General features: G+C 38.0%; 1 protein-coding gene across 2 annotated transcripts; it reads right to left on the bottom strand.

Moving 5' to 3' along the window:
* Positions 1 to 434: 434 nt before the first annotated feature.
* Positions 435 to 16,928, bottom strand: CBLL1 (Cbl proto-oncogene like 1). Of its 2 annotated transcripts, none has more exons than XM_007455377.1 (6): positions 16,435 to 16,928; positions 11,503 to 11,670; positions 8,393 to 8,493; positions 7,901 to 7,984; positions 6,550 to 6,623; positions 435 to 3,953 (listed from the first exon to the last, which is right to left on the bottom strand). In XM_007455377.1, exons 1-6 carry the CDS (start codon positions 16,445 to 16,447, stop codon positions 2,918 to 2,920), a joined length of 1,476 nt encoding a protein of 491 aa, XP_007455439.1. In that variant the 5' UTR covers positions 16,448 to 16,928; the 3' UTR covers positions 435 to 2,917. The 2 variants fall into 2 exon arrangements, with proteins under 2 accessions (XP_007455439.1, XP_007455440.1); XM_007455378.1 differs by having other exon boundaries at positions 8,393 to 8,490.
* Between the last annotated feature and the right edge of the window lie 2,658 nt (positions 16,929 to 19,586).

The following is a 19,586-nucleotide window of genomic DNA, read 5'->3' as shown; positions in this document are numbered from 1 at the left end:
TTTATGATATTTTATGACAGTTTTTCCAGAAAGAGGTATGAAAGATACTCTTCCAGTATGTTAGTGAGAACAAAGCGTAAAGCAGCTCTGTATACTTCATACAGTAAAGTCACCTATTTTGAGTTTAAAAATATGGTCAAATTATCTTTTGCATTTATATTTCATTGGTAGTATTTATACGATAACTTGAGCAAGTGGTTTTTACAGGGCAAGATGGATATTAAGTAGTTTCTTAGTCTTTGCAACTGATATTTCCCCAAAATACTATGGAATACTCTGAACAATCATACCACTTTAGAAATATTAACGTTCAACTTGCTGGTTTTAATCTCCAAAAAAGTACATCTATTTTAACTGTAAAAGCTGTATCAACAAGAAAAATTCTGCATTCTCCCAAATGTGTCATCATTAGGTAAAAATTCATCTAGGCAAAATAGTATTTATGCTTTCATTTTATTGTTTTTAAGAATTAAACTGCCACCTCAGTAGTCTTAAGAGCAATATAATGAAATATACATACATTTAATTTAGACTTATGTCCATCATAGCTTCAAAGGCTTCCCTGAAATAAGGCTGGGATTCACATCTTTTTCCTTAAGGAAAGAAACACTAACAGTAATTCTGTTATCCTTCTACCCACCCACCCTCATTCAAACAATAACTGGATGAATTCAAGTCTAACACCATTTTAAAAAATTGTGTTACAACACATTTCATCTGATCTGTCTTCCTGCATAACACGTATTTCTTAAACCTAACCAAAAAGAAATCATTTTTTAAAAGCCTAAAAGAATTCTCTTAACATGTGGAATTTTATCATGATATTAATTTTTTTTACATAGGCTAAGTGGTTTCATGCCACATTCAATTCTAGTGAATTTCATTAAAACAGGTGAGCTCTTCATAAATAGTTGAGAAGTTTTAAAGTGAATTCGGCTATTTCCTATTACATGAAACCAAAAATGGTACTGGATTTTCAACAAGAGTATTTTAACAGCTCCTAAATAGGGCCATGAAAAGAAATCAAGTTTGCACAGTCCAAGTACCTACAGTAATATGATAGATGCACTCACCACTATTTCATAATATTTCACTCCCATGCTTCTGATAACAATTTCTCACTAGAAATATTGCATTAACAACTGGACTCTCAAATTGCTAGGTGTGAAAAATCACGTACTTTCACTTAAAAAAAAGAGTGTATTAGTTATTTTCAGCTGGTCACGGTTGAAAGGGCCATTTATAATTATTTCTAACTTCAGCTCTAAGTTCATAGATAACTTTGCATCTGATTATCCAAGATGAGAAGTTGTTTTGCCTGTTCCTGACAGAATTAAATGGTAAATTAGCAATCAGTTCACCCTTTGTCAAAAAGAAATGTTCTAAATTTATACACTACTAACTATTTAATAAATGGCATCTGCATACTACACATTTCATGTTTATATGTTATGCACCATTTTAGGGGGGAGGAAGTACTTCACAGGGGTTTATTCAAAGGATATATAGTAATATCCTACGAGTGTTGATTTATACATATGAGTTCTGTATAAACTGTAAGTGGTCATCTCAGCTGGACTGTAAGAAGCCCCTATAATGCAAAAGCTGACTCCAAAGACACCTTATAAAGCACTGAAATTCACAATTTAGATTACTTTTCTTTTCTCCAATACAAAATCATCTGGTAGTCTTCACTGTTGACTCCAAGCTAAAACGTTCCACATGTTAGATGCTTAACCAGTAAAAGAAACAGGAAATCATTAATAGTTTTTAAATGTCAAGTTAGAGGAAAAACCTTATCACACAGTAATGAAAGCTGAGCAACACAAGTATGTGATTACAAGAATGTCCTTCATTAATACAGTATTCAAATTCCTCCATGGCATTCAAATTATAGCTTAAAACCCAATAAACAAGAACCCACTTAAGCACGGGATCAAATTCTACCAAGAAATGAGGAATTACATAAAGCCTATTCAGCCCTAAATATTTAGTTTAAGACAATGAGTAGAGAGGAATACACTTCATCTAAAGCACACCATTTAAACAGTTCTATAAAATAACATTACTTAAGATTAATCAGTGTGGTGCATCACGTTGATTCCAACCATTCAGTAAAAAGCATTAATGGGTGCCAGCATCCCCAACAGCTTGGAGCCTACAGAGTTGATTACTTTGGCAGTAACTTTCCAAGTAATGAACACTGCCTTTCAATATTACAAACATAAATATTGCTTAGTACTGGAATTCCAATGTATTTTGGTGTTCCTGAGGCTGCCTACAAATGAAAAGGCATCCAAGTCAAGTGCATTATACACCTAATATACCTCAAAATTTCAGTGCCTAACATGTGAAATCATTTTCTACCATTTAACAGTGTGCCTTGCAGTAAATTCTAGTAGATTTTTACTTTTAGGATTTTATTATAACTTTGGGAAATTAGTGGTAAAACATATGGTTTAAAAAACAGTATGTGGCTGCACTTAAATTCACATAAAAATAGCATTTTTACAACCATATTGAAATTTAATCCTTTTACACAGGTTAACAAAATGTATCACAAGAAAAACTAAACACTGGGTTTAACAAAAGCAATACTTTTGAAAGTGGAACGACGAAAAACTTTTTTCAAATTTTTTACAAATGGTCACCTCTGGGTCAATTTACCACACTAGGGGAAGAAAGTTGTTAAAATATAGTTGTGCTCAACTGAGCCACTTATCTGCACTACAGTATAGTACTTGAAATCACTCCTAAGGTCAAGATTTAAAACCATTTTAAGAGACAAGACCCTAAGTGTTTTACAGCCACCTCAGTAAGAGGCGCTTTCCCTTCCCCAAACAGTCAAAGCTTAATTAAAAGATTGACTATACATAAGTTTGTTTCCTCATCATATCTTCAGTTCAAAATACTATTATCATTGGTAATACGGTCTATATCTTGTCTGATCTGGATGATGTGGTCCAGGAAGTGGGGTTTGAGAAGGCGGACCCTGCATTCGTGGAGGAGGAGGCGGCCCTCTCGGTGCAGGCCATATACCAGGACTCATTCCCCCTGGCTGTGTAAATGGAGGGCTCAGAGTTCCTTGATCTTCAGTGAACTGGGGTAAAGAGTTAGGATTATAATGGTGAGGAGGGGGTGCAGTTACAGGTGGACCACCATGTTGAGGGGGGGGAGGTCCTGGAGGAGGATGATTCATATAAGGTGGCATCTGGGCCATAATATGTCCAGGGGGAGGGGTGATTGGTGGTGGAGCAGAGGTCATTGGTGGAGGTGGAGCTTGGCTATACACCAGGTGAGGAGTACCTGCGGCCTGGGGAGGATGTGGCATTGGATGGCTTATTGGTGGTGGAGGAGGTGGGGGTGGTGCGTAATGTTGCTGTGGAGGCATAATATGATGAGGGTGCGAGACCACTGGTTGACCCTGATATTCAGGATGATGGTGAGCAGGTGCTGGGGCAGGAGGTGGTGGTTCTCTAGCACCTGAACTTGAGTCATCCTGAATAGGGACAGTTATTAAATTGCTGTGTTTTCTTGTTGAAATACGAAAGGTTTCCTGACTGACCGAGCGAGGTGGAGGTGGAGCCATGGACAATTCTGCTGGAGGAGCACGAATATCCTCATGTGGCTGATTATAGTGCTCGTGGGGCACATGTTGCAAAGGAGGTGGCGGCATCATGATGTGCTGCTTTGGCGGAATATGGCTCATATGGTGCTTGTCTGGCGGCATTATAAAACGATCGGGGATTTCAGCTGGTGGTGGGGCAATAGGAGGATGAACATTTTCAAGTGAAGCACGAGTAACAGGTTTTCCAGCTCTCATATGGCGGTGGTTGATATGAGCCTGTAAGTCTCTCTGGGACAAGTAGGTTCTCTTGCACCCTTGAACAATGCTACACATGAAGAGAGAACCTCGTGTACACTGCTCAATTCGCTGCACAGGATCACTACAGCTAAATTAGAAGGGGAAAAAAGTTTGATTTACTAAAAACAGACTATAAAAATAATGCACTTAATTTCAAAGATATGACTGGTTTTAAATTTTGTTATGGAAAATACTACAGAAGTTCACAATTAAAAGTTATAGTTACTGCAAGTGAACCTTTAATCTTTTCCACTTTGTGGTCTGTTCCCTATTAAGCAGCAGCATTTCTTTCAACATCAGAACGCTTAAGAAAAAAATTCAAAGTTTATCAAACAGAGTATGTTTTAAGAAAAGACCTTTTCTTCCCAAGACCTAGAATTTATCTGATTTTCTCAAACAATTCTATGCTTTGCATCCAGTTGCAAAAAAAAATCCAGGAAGGGCAAACCAAAGGATCTGTCACAATCATGGAATTCAAACTTGTACCGTATTTATTATTATTTTCTGCGCAAATAATACTAAGTGGAAGACACCAAGTGGAAGAACTGTAAGAACTACAAAAATAAATAGGATCATCCTAATCATCAAGGTTCTTAACATTAAACAACATAAAAAAATTAAATTCAAACCCTGAACACCAAGCGTCCCTTCAAGGGGGCTTTCTGAACTGTCAGACAAATTTACTACTACAAAGTATTACACACTCCTGCTTCTCTAAACTATAACCACTAAATTTAACTCAATATTTTCTTAATGAGTCAGGGTCAAATTGTAACTATTCTTCACTCACTATTTTTAATCCACTCTTGCCTTTAGAGTCTTCCTGAAATAGCGGAAAGAGGACCAAACTAGGAATTGGAACTGGGATCTACTACTGGCTCTGAGATCTCGGTGAAGTCATTTAAACTCTGTTTCTTTATTTGTAAAATGGGTGTAAAATGGGGTTCAAACATCTAACCTAACTCACAATGTTTTTGTATCTACTTCGCCCTACTTAAAAGAGTATCTGTAACATCAACGAAACAGTGAAAATGACAGGACTTAATGACTAGTTAAGCACTATACATGTATAAGCTGTTATCATTGAATATGTGTGTCAGGTCATATGACACTATATTACATGGCTCTATATTCTTGATTTTGAGTGGTGTCTGTTTTTCTTTCCTCACTGAAGGCTGGTACTCCTTCTTGATACTAGGAGGCATCCCTTTAGTGGCCATTTGGCACACTTCTTATTTTTTGCTTCTAACTTGCTGTAAGCTCTGAAATATCTCCACAGTAACGGGATGTGAGGCACTTCTTTTGGGTGATGCTTAAGCATTAGTATATAGTATTTACATTAATTTGGAATGCCATTTCTTCACTTTCTAACCTGGGTCTGTTAATCCAAATAGGCTTATGCTCTAATATACCTAAGGGCCAACCAGTGAGATGCTTACTGGAGTTACACTGAACACCCTGAAAACTAAATTCCCTTTTAAATATTAACATTAGAACACTTACATAAAAGAGAAAACCTTTTGATGTCCTCTACATGGTGTTTTACAACATCCAAAATCCCTTATCCCAATGAGGTAATCAAATTTACTATATAGTGGATGTACACCGTGTTGGAAAACCAGGCATTACAGAAAATAAGGCAAACAGTGAATATGCACTTTTAATTTCGTAACTCTTCTGAATTATAATTCTAGGAAGGAAATACTCTTTAAACTCACTATAAATTTTATAATCTGTGACTTTAAAGGGCTAATAAAAATATGCCAAGAGAATTAGTTGGCACTGGTTTGTCAATGAATCATCCATTCTCTCTCAGTGATGCCAATCTTCCTACACCATAAAAGAAAATTATCCCTTACAATTGTCCATAGCTTTGCTATCAACTAACACTACAACCCTTGGGATAGGTTCTGACAGGTCATAAGGAATCTAGGAAGCCTACAGTTGTTCCAAAGAAGTTTCTCTCAAAGCTTTCCTCAAACCTTCTATCAGGGGTTCTAAATTGATATAAAAAAATTCATAGTTTATTCTGGATCCTTCAAGACCATCCCCAAATAGATCACTATCAACCAACACCTCTAGATTGTCATAACTTGTCTGAGTCTATCTTAGAACATGATGGTGTTCTAAGATATACTCAAGACATAATAATCAGATTTGAAGGTAATAAATAAGAGCTTATACTTACATAGTACTTGCTATATGCTACGTACTATATATATATTAACTCATTTACTTCTAATAATAACCCAGGGAGGTAAGTACTATTATTAGCTCTATTTTACAGATGAAGAAATCACCTGTGTCACACAGCTAATAAATAAGAGAATAGAGGTTTGAATACAGGAATTCTAATTCAAGAGTCTTTGCTCTCGATCACTACGTGATACTACCTCTCTAGCGTCTCATTAAAACAAGAAAATAACTACTTTTGGTTTATATAACGCTAACTTTGTGATGGCAAATATACTCGTATTTTGGCCAATTTGAATTGATTGATAATAGCTAATTAGCCCTATCTTAAGGAGAAGGCTAAGGCCAACTCTAGGCTCACAGAGAAACATGAGCCATGTCTACACATTTGATATCCGGCCACTGGTCTATAGCACACCCTGACCTCTAACCTAGATTATAAATCATTATATCACAAACTTTATTATTTAAAAATTTAATGATGATCTTACCCTGGACACATCTTATCTCCCTTTTTTTCGTGTAAAATAGCACAGTCATAGCAAAAAACATGCTTGCATGGAATCTGTGAACAGAGACATGTTACAGTTAAGCATACTAGAACAAATTAAAATACTTACATTAAAAAAAAAACAACACAGTAAGCACAGTGACCTAGATATAGAAGGCACTTGAGCACTGTTTGGTTAAAATGAACATTTATTAAGTACCAATTACATAAAAGCAACAGTTAACCTTTTTCAGTCACAAAGCTCTTTGTGAGAATGTGATGAAAACTTTGGCCCTTTCCTCAAAAAACATATACATGCATATTTGCTTACACATTCATGGTCCCTACAGGTTAAAAGCTCCTGAAGAATACTGCATAATGTTTTATCTAATCGTGTATCTCCTGAAAGTATACCTAGGCAGGAAAAGAACAAATATCTTCTAATGTAATAAAGTAGCCTTCTTCCCTGGTAGTCTTAATACACTTACAAATATTTTAAAATAAATCAGAAGGACACAGTAAAATGATGTTACACCATTTTAAAACTCACAGGCCATTACCATTATTTAGCTGTGTTATATAGCAAAGCAACAGTGCATAATCCACACCCTCCACCATCACAGATATATCACTGAATTCAAATTTTTTTCCAAAAAAAAATGTAAAACTATCTTTTTTTTTTGTGCTACACGGGCCCCTCACTGTTGTGGCCTCTCCCGTTGCGGAGCACAGGCTCCGGACGTGCAGGCTCAGTGGCCATGGCTCACGGACCCAGAAGCTCCGTGACAGGTGGGATCCTCCCGGACTGGGGCACGAACCCGTGTCCCCTGCATCGGCAGGCGGACTCTCAAACACTGCACCACCAGGGAAGCCCTAAAACTATCATTTTATACGTCAAAATTACTATTAAATTACAGTTAGGGCTGCATTTTTTTTTAACGTTTAGAATTCAATTCTCAGAAATCATAAATAATCTTTATAAATTCAGTTTTATATTAAAAATTATAGCCTTCAGGAATGAATAACTGATTTTATTCTGTTAACAAGGGAAAAAATAAAAATTTTTCCCTAATAAATGAGAATTAATGTAAACTAACAGGTATCAAACAGTCCAAGGAAATTATTTAGTTTTCAGAATTAGTTTCCGTAATTAATATTTTACAAGCAATTAAAGAATTTGTCAAGATAATTCTATTAAATGAATGTCATTCCCAAATTTCCCCTATTTTATACTTATTTAAAATGTTATAAACTTAATCACTAAAAAGTAATAAATCTACCTACTTAAATTTCAGATTCCTACCTCTACACAAATATTTAATTTACAAAAACAGAATTTAATTTATACTTACCATTCGCCCATAGATTTTAATAGGCAATCCACATTTGTCACAGAAATGAACTGGTGTATCATCCTTTTCACCTAAGATGTTTATCTGTTGAAATGATATAATTAAATTTTCCTTAAGCATTTCTAAAACTTACGTCCATAATTTACACAATAAATTGGTTAGTATTTTATAAAAGTTATTAAAACAATTAGAAATGAAGGTTTCTTGGTATAATCCCCACATATGCCACATTAGTTGGGCCACCATCAGTCTTGGGGGTTTATTCCCTTAAACAGTGTTAATGGTTATTGATTTTACTTGACTTTACTAAAAATTACTTCAGATTATTTTTGGAAACAGTGAAATAGGATATTAATAAACAAATGATTTGTGAATACTGAAAGATATAACTATAATAAAAGTTCATACCATTCTTTACGCAGTCTGAATTGTTCTAATAAAGTATTTAAAATATTTTATTGTTCTAATAAAATTTTTTATTTTTACTTATACCTGAAAGTCCCAAAAAAGGTGTCCAGGAAATCTTCGCTGATTTCCAAACAGTTCGCCCCCTTTACAGTCATACCGTTCTTCTTCATTATAATCAAATCCTTCTGAGAGAAGAAAGTGTTACCTATAACTTTTCACATCTCAATTTCATTTTGGAAGTACATGTACATGGCCAAATAGACCTATTCACTGACACCTTTCAAAACTCTTCTAAGAACAAGACAATCAAGTCTAGTTTAAAGCACCATCTAGAAATGATCTTGGAAATCATGTAGTCCAACTTTCATGACTGAGAATATTGCAGTACTGGAGATCATAATAACTCAACACAGAGAAGATCAGTGACAGAGCTAGGAAAAGATCTCAGATCTCTTCACTCCCATTCAAGTGCTCTTATTAATTCACCAAACTATTTCTAGTATAAAACTACTAATTAGCATCATGATTATTACACAAATAAAAGATACTTATCACCATTTATTCTTATCTATCTATAAAAGTGGTATTATGCTGTAAGAAACTGATATTATTGCCAAAGGATTAATGAAAACATAAAGAATTCCGCAGACTTTCTTCTTATGACTTAGTAAATTAGGTATCCTCTTCTTCAGCTTTTAACTGAGCCTGATTTTAGAAACATCCAACATATTCATACTTCATTTTTTCCATTGAAACCTCTCCCTGGTTAATCACGCAAACAGCAGAATTTATATCCTATCTACTTACAAGTATCCTCCCCTACACTGCATATATCAATATCAATAAACTTAAAACAATATGAAGAACAAATGGGCTCAATTTCAATTTCTCTGACCTAATTAAAAAGTTGATGGTACTCTTCTCATCTCATACAAAAGAAAAGAAAACCAGCGAACAGTCTTATGCGGATTCTAGGTAGAATCCAATTACCTAAAGTAAAGCTGAGAAGACAAATCTATCCCTCCAAGGTGCCAGCCTTCTCTTTTGGCTCTAGAACTGGTAAACAGAGTAGCCAAAGCACAGAAGTCTTAACTTTACCCACATGGCTACATTACAGCATCTGCATACAGACACACGGATACAAACGGAGACAGACACACACGCATAGATGCAAGAATTTTTTGAACCTGATACAGACATACATACCAGTGTACTGCTATCTAATTACCTCCAACACAAATGTAGAGTTCTTATAAGTTACATCTGTGTGACCCTAGGTTCTTATATGGTCCATTTATACCTTATAAAAGCTGCTGTCATCTAAAACTGAAAATAAGGAAAGTTAACTTTTCCACTTATCTAAAACTCAAAAAATTATTGAGCAGAACAACAGCCAAGCAAGTCAGGAGCACATTATCATTTTTCAGAGTAGTTCAACTTGTACTCCCATCATTAAGCTATATATATATTTGTATAGATAACATACAAGCTGCTGCTGCTCTATCAATAACCTAGTGTATCCCTGCTTTGGCCTTTTTGGTTTTTAAATACTTTTTTAAAACTACACAGTAATGTATAAATAAATTCTTGTGTAACATTAAAACAATGCAAAAAAGCTAAAATCCCCTTTCTATCCTTTTCCTCTCAGTTATCTCTTCATTCCCTTCCACTTCAAGCCCATACCCCCTTTTTGTTTTAATAATCAAATACATATCTGTAAAAGTTCCAAAGCAGGGGTCAGCAAACTTTTTCTGCTTAAAGGCCAGTTAAGTAAATATTTTAGGCTCTGTAGGCCATACGTGAAATTACTCAACTATGCCAATATACCGTGAAAAGCAGCCACGAGGGGCTTCCCTGGTGGCGCAGTGGTTGACAGTCTGCCTGCCGATGCAGGGGACACGGGTTCGTGCCCCGGTCCGGGAAGATCCCACATGCTGCGGAGCCGCTGGGCCCGTGAGCCACGGCCGCTGAGACTGTGCTCCGCAACAGGAGAGGCCACAACAGTGAGAGGGCCGCGTACAGCGAAAAAAAAAAAAAAAAAAAAAAGCAGCCACGGGCATGGATGTGTGTCCCAATAAAAGTTTATTTACAAAAAAACAGGACTGGATTTGGCCAATAGGCCATAGTGTGCTGACCCTATACTAAAGGGTAAGATGGGAAAACTGTTTTATACTCATGAAATGGGGAAAGGTCTTTCTAACGATGACAAAAAACCCAGAAGTCACACTAGAAAAGACTGGATATCTGACTACATAGAATCGTCAAGCTTTTCTACAATAAAAATTTTATATATAAAACTCAAGACAAATGGAGAATATACACAATATATGACAATTGTATTAATTTACAAAGAAAGAACTCATAAAAATCAAGAAGAAAGACAACAGAAAAAAAATGGGAAAAGGAAATGAACATGTAGATCTTAGGCAAAAGAAATGACCAGTACTATGAAAAGATATACAACCCCACTCATAATTAAAGAAATGTGTATCAGAACAAAAATTTGTAAAGGTTAATTGTACCAATATTGGTGTGGGAGTATAAAGTGATGTACTGTTTTTAAAGGGCCATTTGGCAACATCTGTCAAATTCTAAAATGTACAAAGTCTAAAATCCACCAAGTTCTAAGATGCCCAAATTCATGCAAAGTTTAAATTCTACAAAATATACATACTAAGGTACATATACAAGGATATTTACTACAAAATTGTTTTTAACAGCAAAAAACAGAAAAATTGTTAAATAAATTATGGTATATCTGTAAGTGAAATACCTAAACCTATTCTCTTAAATGAGATACAACTGTATGTACTGAGAAGGCAAAATCTCACATGCATCTTGCATGAAAAAAGGGCAGTTATAAAGTAACTATGAATAAGTCATACCAGGGATTATTTGGGAAGAGAATAATTATGGGGGGAGAGGGACAATTTTACTTTTATGTTTTCTGCAATACTGTTTAGATTTTTTTTAAACAATAGGCAGTGTTACTTTCAACAAGAAAATAAACCAAAAATATTTATAAAGGGAGAGAAAAGTAAAATATGCCAAAATAAGAAGTCAAAGACTGAAGAAGGAAGAGAGTATAAAAGATAAAAAAATAGGTGACTAAAGGTAAATAAAATTACATGGCTTGTTTGGTGGAATCAGATATAAAAGAAAGACTTTTGGACCTATTAGTTTAAACAAATTACCTTCATCACCAGCTGGAGCCTTTGCAGGCATCCTGTTTATAGTCCGTGGAGTTCGAGGTGAAGCTTTGGCTTTGTTCCCTTGTTTGGAGATGAGCTTTATAGGAATTCGTCTTCGAACATCAAGACCACCCAATGATCCAGAACTATTAGTGCCTTGTAACTCATTGTCTATGTTAGAAAAAAAGTTGTAATCTCTTTTAGTTTTTCTTTTTGAAGATTATTCTGCCACAGGTATTAAAGCAACATACCCAACATTATTATCAAGGGTTGAATATCTGGTTTCTGATTTTAAATACTATGTTATATAAGTTCAAGTACTAATTTTCTCTATTTTGGACAAACGCTTAAAGCAATGCTTTTTGAGATATGGAACCTTTAAAGAGTTGATAAAAGTTACAGAACCTCTGCCTGAAAAAATGGACAAAAAAATTTTCCATTTTTTCAGAGGGATTTACAGAAACGTAAGACCCTTCGTGAGCCTAAGATAAGAACCTCTGTCTTGGAAGCATAAGAGGTTTTTTAAAAAAAGAAAAAGAAAAAGTAAAGGAAGAAGAACAAAAAGAAAGAAAACCATCACTATCTCCATCAAGTATGCAAAGTAGGCTCTCAGTAAATTTAGTAATCTGCATCGATATCAGGACAATCAATAATACTGGAAACACAAAACTAACACTGACAATGGTAAAATTAAATAAATAATGCATTGAAAATGAAGTTAGTTTTAGGCATGTGATTATTCTCTTAAGTGTAAAATTGTTTTTCTAAAAAGCATTCAGGAATATAGTAAAAATTATTGCACCCTTTAGTAGTAAAAACACACACTAATGTACTTGTGCTATAACATTTCTAGATGTACACATGTGACTGTGTTATTCTCGGTCAGCACTGTAATGGAAAATTACAGTTGAGGAGGATGCAAGTTTTCTGTACTTGGCCTAAATAACTGAAACTTTCTACGTCCCTGCCTGTTACTAGCTTATGAATTAAATTCACTCATATCCCATGAGTAATAGGAGCATTATTTCATAGAACTGACTCTATTTGAAGGTTAAAAGCCACCTTTTCTTCAAGTCCATGACAAGATATTACAATCCAGAAAATATTTACCTTTACCTACTAAAGACAGAAAGGGAAATGCCCTAAAATAGGAAATGCAAATAATTTTTTTAAATAGTAATGTTTTAAACATGACAATTAGTGAACAAGGCTGTGTAACTGTCACTGCATTAGACAGTACAATCCAGAGTGATAGCCAAACTGTCCACATTAAATTCAGTAAAGCCAAATTTGGAAGTAGTATCCTAATTAGTACTAATGATCTCCAAGGGTACCAGAATTACAGACACATGTTGAACTCACATCGATTTGCACTCTTTCTGAAGGATAGAACAAAATTCAAAATCGGTCCTTAATTATTAATTTAAATATCTTTCAGCCTACTTTCTATTATTACTTTCATAATAGCTAACCCTCAAAAAAAAATTCATGGAAAAGGGATTACATGGATAGTTAAAGTTAGGATAAATCCAACTTGATCAACTCTCAACACTTCATAAAATGTATCAACAATTTGAATAATGTATTTCATCTGCTTTCACTCTAGTTGCTTATTTATGTAAAAATACCTACAAGCGATGTAATAGCAAAAAGACAGATAAGACAGAACGAATTTTTTTTTTTTTTTTGCTCAATAGGTATATTCCTGATTTTCCACTGAACTAAAAAAAGCAAGTTGTTGTAGACAGTTCAGTGCTGTCCTTCAGATAGTAAAAGGACTCTTAACGGTTTCACCTTGATGAATGATCAAAATACCAACATTTCATTACTACAAGTCCTTTTCACACCACCCTGGACACCTGTGGTCACTACTGTGGCTTGTTTATCCTATTATGGCTTTCCAGAGCCTGCTGCCCTCTAACACCTTGCAGCCTGCCTCAGCCTGCAAGTTCATAAGCAAAGTACAGCGGTTAATAGTGACATCACTCTGGGTTTGTCTTAGGGTTTGGGGGGTTTTATTAAGAATCAGAACATATAGCATAATTTCCTTCTGAATGAGACAACTACAAACATAAAGCCCTAACAACAAGTCTCTGGATATTACACAAAGTGAGAATTAAGGATAGAACTGGCCATATAAAGTGAAATCCACTTTAAAAAGGCGTAACACTTTTATATTATATTATATAGGTTTTTAAAAGATTTGTGTAGAATTTTATCTTGAATTAAAGGAACCAAGAAATATTTTTACAAAATTTAGGTTATAGTTACAACTAAGTGCTAATTCTTAGAATAGCCAAAGAACGAATCAAGTGTTAAGTAGGAGTTTCCTGGAGTAATTTTTCCAGCAAAATTCTATTATAAAAACACCACAGGATAGCCTTTCAGCAAGATTACAAAACCAGTCATTTTTGCATAACATTAGAGGGTTTCATCAATTTCCCCAAGGGCCTCTATTAATCCTTTGATATTAGAAACATCCTTTTGAGATGACTATCCTGTCATAATGTCTTCAATTCACTGGCTAACTGGCATTTCCTCACTTGCCAATGATTTTATTTGTGATTCAAATAATTACCGAATTCACATTTATGAATTTCATGAAAATCGGAATCTTTTGTAATTACAATCAATGTACAGCATTTTATACCATTTCCTGATATGAAACACTAAGGACACTGCCGTATAATGAAATTAACTAAAAGAATAAAAAAGAAGCTGGTGTTAAGCAGGGATATCTGAGCAGGAACTAATTTTTTAAGTGGTCAGTTCATTAGTGAATATTTTCATTTTCAGATGACTTTTACTTACTTAGGCAAACTTTTAACTTAGAGAACTAGGATAATAAATATGGAGATACATACCCACCCACATTACAATTTCCTAACATAATATTCTCTAAACTGTGGAAGCTGCCTGACTCCCAAAATTCCAGTAAGATGCTCAAATGAAAAACATCTGCTAACGTGGCATGTCTGCTGCCCTAACATCAAGATCCCAGAGTTTCAATTCTATAAAATTTCCAAACACTGGAGTTCCTTAGAGCCTGGCTCTAGGCCCTCTTCTCTTCTGCCTTAAGTGATTTGTGGTACTAAGTCCCAATCAAACTTCCCTCTGATCTCGACTTGACATCTCCCCCTCGTATGTCTCAACACACATCTCTTACTGAGCAGTCCAAAATCGTGTTCCCAAATTCCCATTTCTCACCTCTGCTCCTTAAAAAAAAGTGTTTTTCTCCCCAAGTCTTCCAGTAATGGACACCACTCAAACTAGAACCCTAGGCACCCTTCCTTTCTCTCACATGCTTCCAAACCGATCCACCAGTGCCTGTTTTGAGTTCTATCACCAAAAGATTCACTGAATCTGCCCACTCCCTTTTTCACTAAAGCAGCCACCTTCACTAAGCCAAGCTTCCCTTCTGATCTATTGCAATCACCTCCTAAGTTTTCTTCTATTATTCTTGCCTTCTCTTACACCATTCTCCATAAAACCTATTACGTTTTTAAAAAGAGATTATGTTCCTCCTCTACTTCTGTTCAATGGCTTCATATTGCACTTAAAATAACATTCAAATCTTTACCATGGACTTCAAAGTCTTGCACGACCTGACTCCTGCCTTCCTTTCCAATCCCATCTTCCGGTTCTTTCCCTCTAGTTAACTAGGTGCAGCTGACTGGTCTTCTCTAAACTTTCCTCCCTCAGTCTTTGTAGTTGCTCTAAATGCTTTCCTCGTGATTTATTCCACGCTGGATTCCTCTCATCCATCAGATCTCAGCTTACAAATGTTACTTTTCCAGAAAGACCTTCCCTGACCACCCTCTCTGAATCTTCCTCCTAATAGTCTTTACCAGAGCACCCGTTTACCCTCTTCAAAGCACTCATCATAATCTGTAAACATTTAAGTATTTTTAAAAACTTGTTTATTGTCTTTCCCAATAGAACGTAACCTTCAAGTGGAGAGGGACTCAGTCCGTCTTCTTTACCATTCCATTTCCAAGCCTAGAAGAGTGTGTATATATATTTATATGTGTGTATACATACACACATAACGTATTTATATATATGTGTGTGTACACATATACATATGAAATTAAGTAGACAGTTGATGACTGAGGAATCCTAAACAACACTTAATACTGGAAAAAGCCTTTTCCCCCCTACTTGTAATATGGCTGATATAACTGAACGGAGCAGTATCTAACTCCAAATACACTCATTCAATATCCAAAAACCACAAGAAAGCAAAAGCCAAAAAACACATAACAAAGAGTGAAGTCATTCTTACTTGGAGAAAGGAATGAGACTATCTTGATTTTAAGCTCAAGATTGATGGTTAAGGACCACAGCCGAAGCGCGGGGCATGCTTTGGGCTTAAGCAGAAAAGCTGCTCCCGGTATGATTCCGAAAACCATATCTGACTCCCTTCTCCCACCTCTAGTCCATGAAAGACCGGAGACAAAAACGACAGGCGATGACCACCGCAGCACCCGCCCAAAGCTGACTGAGACAGCAGGAAGTCTCCAACCCACTCTCGCGCATCGACTCCCAGTGTAATGAGGCTTCCCCGACTCCGAGATTGGAATCAACCCGCCAGTCCCCATAACGTAGGGCAGAGCACCCAAAATGAGGAAAAAAAGAGCCGGCGCTCTCTCCTCCCCGCGAAGCCCGCGCCGCCCGCCGTCCCTGCTCGGAGACCGGCAGAAGCAGAGAAGGAACGGCTGTTGCCGGCACCGAGGCTGTAGGTACCACACCGGAGGGTAGGCCAGGAAGTAGCAGGCCCTGGTCGGACACGCGGAGGGGTCTGTGAGATCTCTTTCTCGCCGCCACACCCCAATGGTGTAGGGCGAGCGTAAACTCTCTATGCTCGCTGGGCGACCAGTCCCAGGCCGGCCAGGGGGCATGGAACCAGGACCCCCACTGCCTCCGCCTCCTTACCAGTGTGATCCATGATTCGGCTCGCAGGGCACAGTGGGAGCGGAAGTCAACCGCGCCGGAGTCGCAGGGAGCGCGTGCGCGATATCTTCCGGAGCCTGGGAGGCGGAAGTGCAACCAGGTTTCCCGGGTTGCGGCCTCCAAAGGCTTCCTTGTCTCTCGTACGCTAGCCGACTCCGGTGAGGGAGTCAGGCATAATTCGAGCAGAGAAAGAAAGAACGAGTACGCGGAGAGTTTCAATGTGGAGGCTACTAAGGCTTCCTCTAAATGTGCTTCCAAAGGAAGTAGCCTTTAACTGTGGAGAGGTGACCGACGGGAACGGGGGAGGGGGAAAGCCGATAGTATCCATAGGACTAAGCTCGCAGCAGGTAAGGCGGCTGCCGGCCCCGCGGAGCATTGCCTTCTGGGGCTTGTAGTGCGCCGGGACCCTGGAGCATGCCAGGCACACTGCGCAGGCTCGGCAGTTGGGCTGGCCCCACCTCGGCGGGCGGAGTAACGGTTTGGAATCCCCCAGAGTCCGCGAGCTACTGTTCCAGTCCCCCAGGTCCAGGAAAAGTGTAAACACGCGCGCTCTAGAAGGCGTCCTCCAGCGGGAGGTTGCCCGGGGGATGGTTGAGCTGTATGAGGCTCCCAGCTAGAAAGGTTCTGTGCATATGGTCTCCTTTTTGCTTTGTTGTGACAAGCTGCATAGACCCAGGCAGAGCTGACGGGTATCTGTCCCCGTTCGCATCTCTAAAGTTGCTAACTGTTGAAGCCCATTTCTGACGCTTGATTAGCGCTCATTTTCTAGGGCAAGCTCTTGTGGCGCTAGAAACCCTCCCCCACCAAACACACGCACACACACACACAACACCCCTCCTAAGGACTGGACGCGGGGCCAGGTGGAGGACGGATGCAGCGTGGCCGCGGCTTGTTAGGAGACAGCGGGGACTCGAGTGCAGAGCGGACCTGAGTTTGGGGAGAGCACGTTAGGGCTGGCCGCGAGGGAGCGGTGGAAAGAGGAAAGGCCTAAAATGAGGAAGAGACACGGGCAGTACCTAGTTCCAGTTCTTGGTCCCACGGGTCGGTGGTTGCTGCCGCTTGCATCGTCCTCAGCCGAAACAAAAGGCAAGTGCCAAAGAGTGATTCCTGAGGACCTTCAGGGCGGTCTCTACCTCGCGACCCTGGCGCATCTGTGTCCACTCCCTTCTCCAGCCCTTCACACTTGATGCTCCCGAATGAGTAGAAAGGAGCACAATTAGTGGAAAACACAAGCTGGGGAGTCAAGGGATTTGGGTTCTATTCTTGTCGTCCCTCGGTGACGACATCATTACCTTGTGTTATGCACGCTTTCAGTGCCAGAGTTCCTGGATCAATCAGAGATTATTGTACTGACCTCTTAGAGAAGTGGTTTCATGGTGCTGAATTTCGATTAAAGTATGTGTAGCGATGTGCTCTATCTGTATAGTTAAACAGTAAGAGCTTTGAATAATAATATGATGAGTAATACTATAAGTGTTCTGTGTTATCTGCTGAATGTTTTACTGGGATCTTTTTAAAGACTTTCCCACTATATCTGCAGCTTTATAAACAGGTTTTTAGGTGCGTTCACAACTAAGGAAAATTGTGAATCAACGTTACTCCTGCTTTTGTTAAAATGTAAGTTTCTGTGTTACTAAGTGGTCTTCAAGATGCTTTCAATTGCTGGGCATTTTTTGTTTTCTTTTGCAGGTTGGGGTAAGCTTAACCTTTCTTCCATTCCTCCCTATTTCTCTAAATACAGCGCTGATAGGATCAGGCATTTTTCACCAATTTGGGGTATAAAAGAAGGTAGTTTTCACCTAGGAAGTGCTCTTTTTATTTTTTCCTATCCTCATATTTAACCTATCAGCCATACTTCAGATGATGCAAATCCAGGTTCAGAATAATAATATTAGTATCTGCTGATGTTAATATTTAAAGAATTAGAATAAAAAAAGAGCCTGCAAACTTTTATGTGATATAGTATGTAAGTCAAAAGTTGTGTCAGCATTTTGTGGTGCATCAAGTTATGAAAATTTACTGAAAGGAAACTCACTTACTTTAGATTTCTTGTTGATAAAATGTTAGATAAACATTTGTTGAATTATTTGATTTGACCTCTGCTGCTTTTATACATTGCTTTAAGCATCTGTGCTCTATATTCACTTTCCCCTTAACTGTAGTTGCCTCACTGTACCAGTGCAGTACCAGCATGGCATATTAATTTCTTCACCTAAATTGATAAGTGAAACTGTATATAGACATATATATATATGTATATATATATATATTTTTTGTTTGTTTGTTTGTTTGTTTGTTTGTTTTTGCGGTACGCAGGCCTCTCACTATTGTGGCCTCTCCCGTTGCGGAGCACAGGCTCCGGATACACAGGCTCAGCGGCCATGGCTCACGGGCCCAGCCGCTCCGCGGCATGTGGGATCTTCCTGGACCGGAGCACGAACCCGCGTCCCCTGCATCGGCAGGCGGACTCTCAACAACTGCACCACCAGGGAAGCCCCAAGACTTATATTTTATTACTACTGCCCTCTGGTACCCATTGTTGGTAACCTGTGTACTGTAATGAGTCACAATTTCTTTATTGAAAGTCAACATTTATACGTATTTTATAGCTTGGTACTGTCCTAAGGTTTATAAAAATGAAATGTCATCAGAGTGGGCTATCGGAAGCACCAAGGTGCACATCCTATTTTCATCTTCCTGATGGACATCTGCTAGCCTATGAATTATAAGCTAACGCTCTTCAAGGTATTTGATGACCTTGCATTTATATAGCACTGTTTACCTATAAAAAACAGAGGATGGGTATCAGAGAGCTTGTATGAGACTCCTCAATACCAGATCAGGGCAATAACCTTCATCTCCTTAATGCTTTTTTTTGGCTGCACCATGCAGCATGTGGGATCTTAGTTCCCCGATCAGGGATCAAACCCGAACCCCTGCAGTGGAAGCACCGAGTCTTAACCACTGGACCGCCAGGGAAGTCCCTCCTTATTACTCTTTTAGTTATTATCACCCTGTAGTGCCTGAGACTGCAGAAGGCAAGAACTGTATAAATAATGGTCCCTACATCCAGGACCATGCAGTCTAGCGTTTATAGAAATAATTAAAACAGAATTACATTCTAAGTGTTTCAG

Source organism: Lipotes vexillifer, unplaced genomic scaffold (genome assembly GCF_000442215.2).
Source record: "Lipotes vexillifer unplaced genomic scaffold, Lipotes_vexillifer_v1.1 scaffold1578, whole genome shotgun sequence".
In the NCBI taxonomy this organism is placed as follows: Eukaryota; Metazoa; Chordata; class Mammalia; order Artiodactyla; family Lipotidae; genus Lipotes; species Lipotes vexillifer.
Note: the sequence above shows the minus strand (reverse complement) of the source record. Positions and strands in the feature narration are given on the sequence as shown.

Excerpts from the sequence above, each read along its gene's own strand:
- CBLL1 (XM_007455377.1), bottom strand. Across the intron at positions 8,494-11,502 it reads GGCTCCAGCTGGTGATGAAG|AAGGATTTGATTATAATGAA; the intron begins GTAATTTGTTTA and ends TTCTTCTCTCAG. Across the intron at positions 7,985-8,392 it reads ACCTTTTTTGGGACTTTCAG|ATAAACATCTTAGGTGAAAA; the intron begins GTATAAGTAAAA and ends TCATTTCAACAG.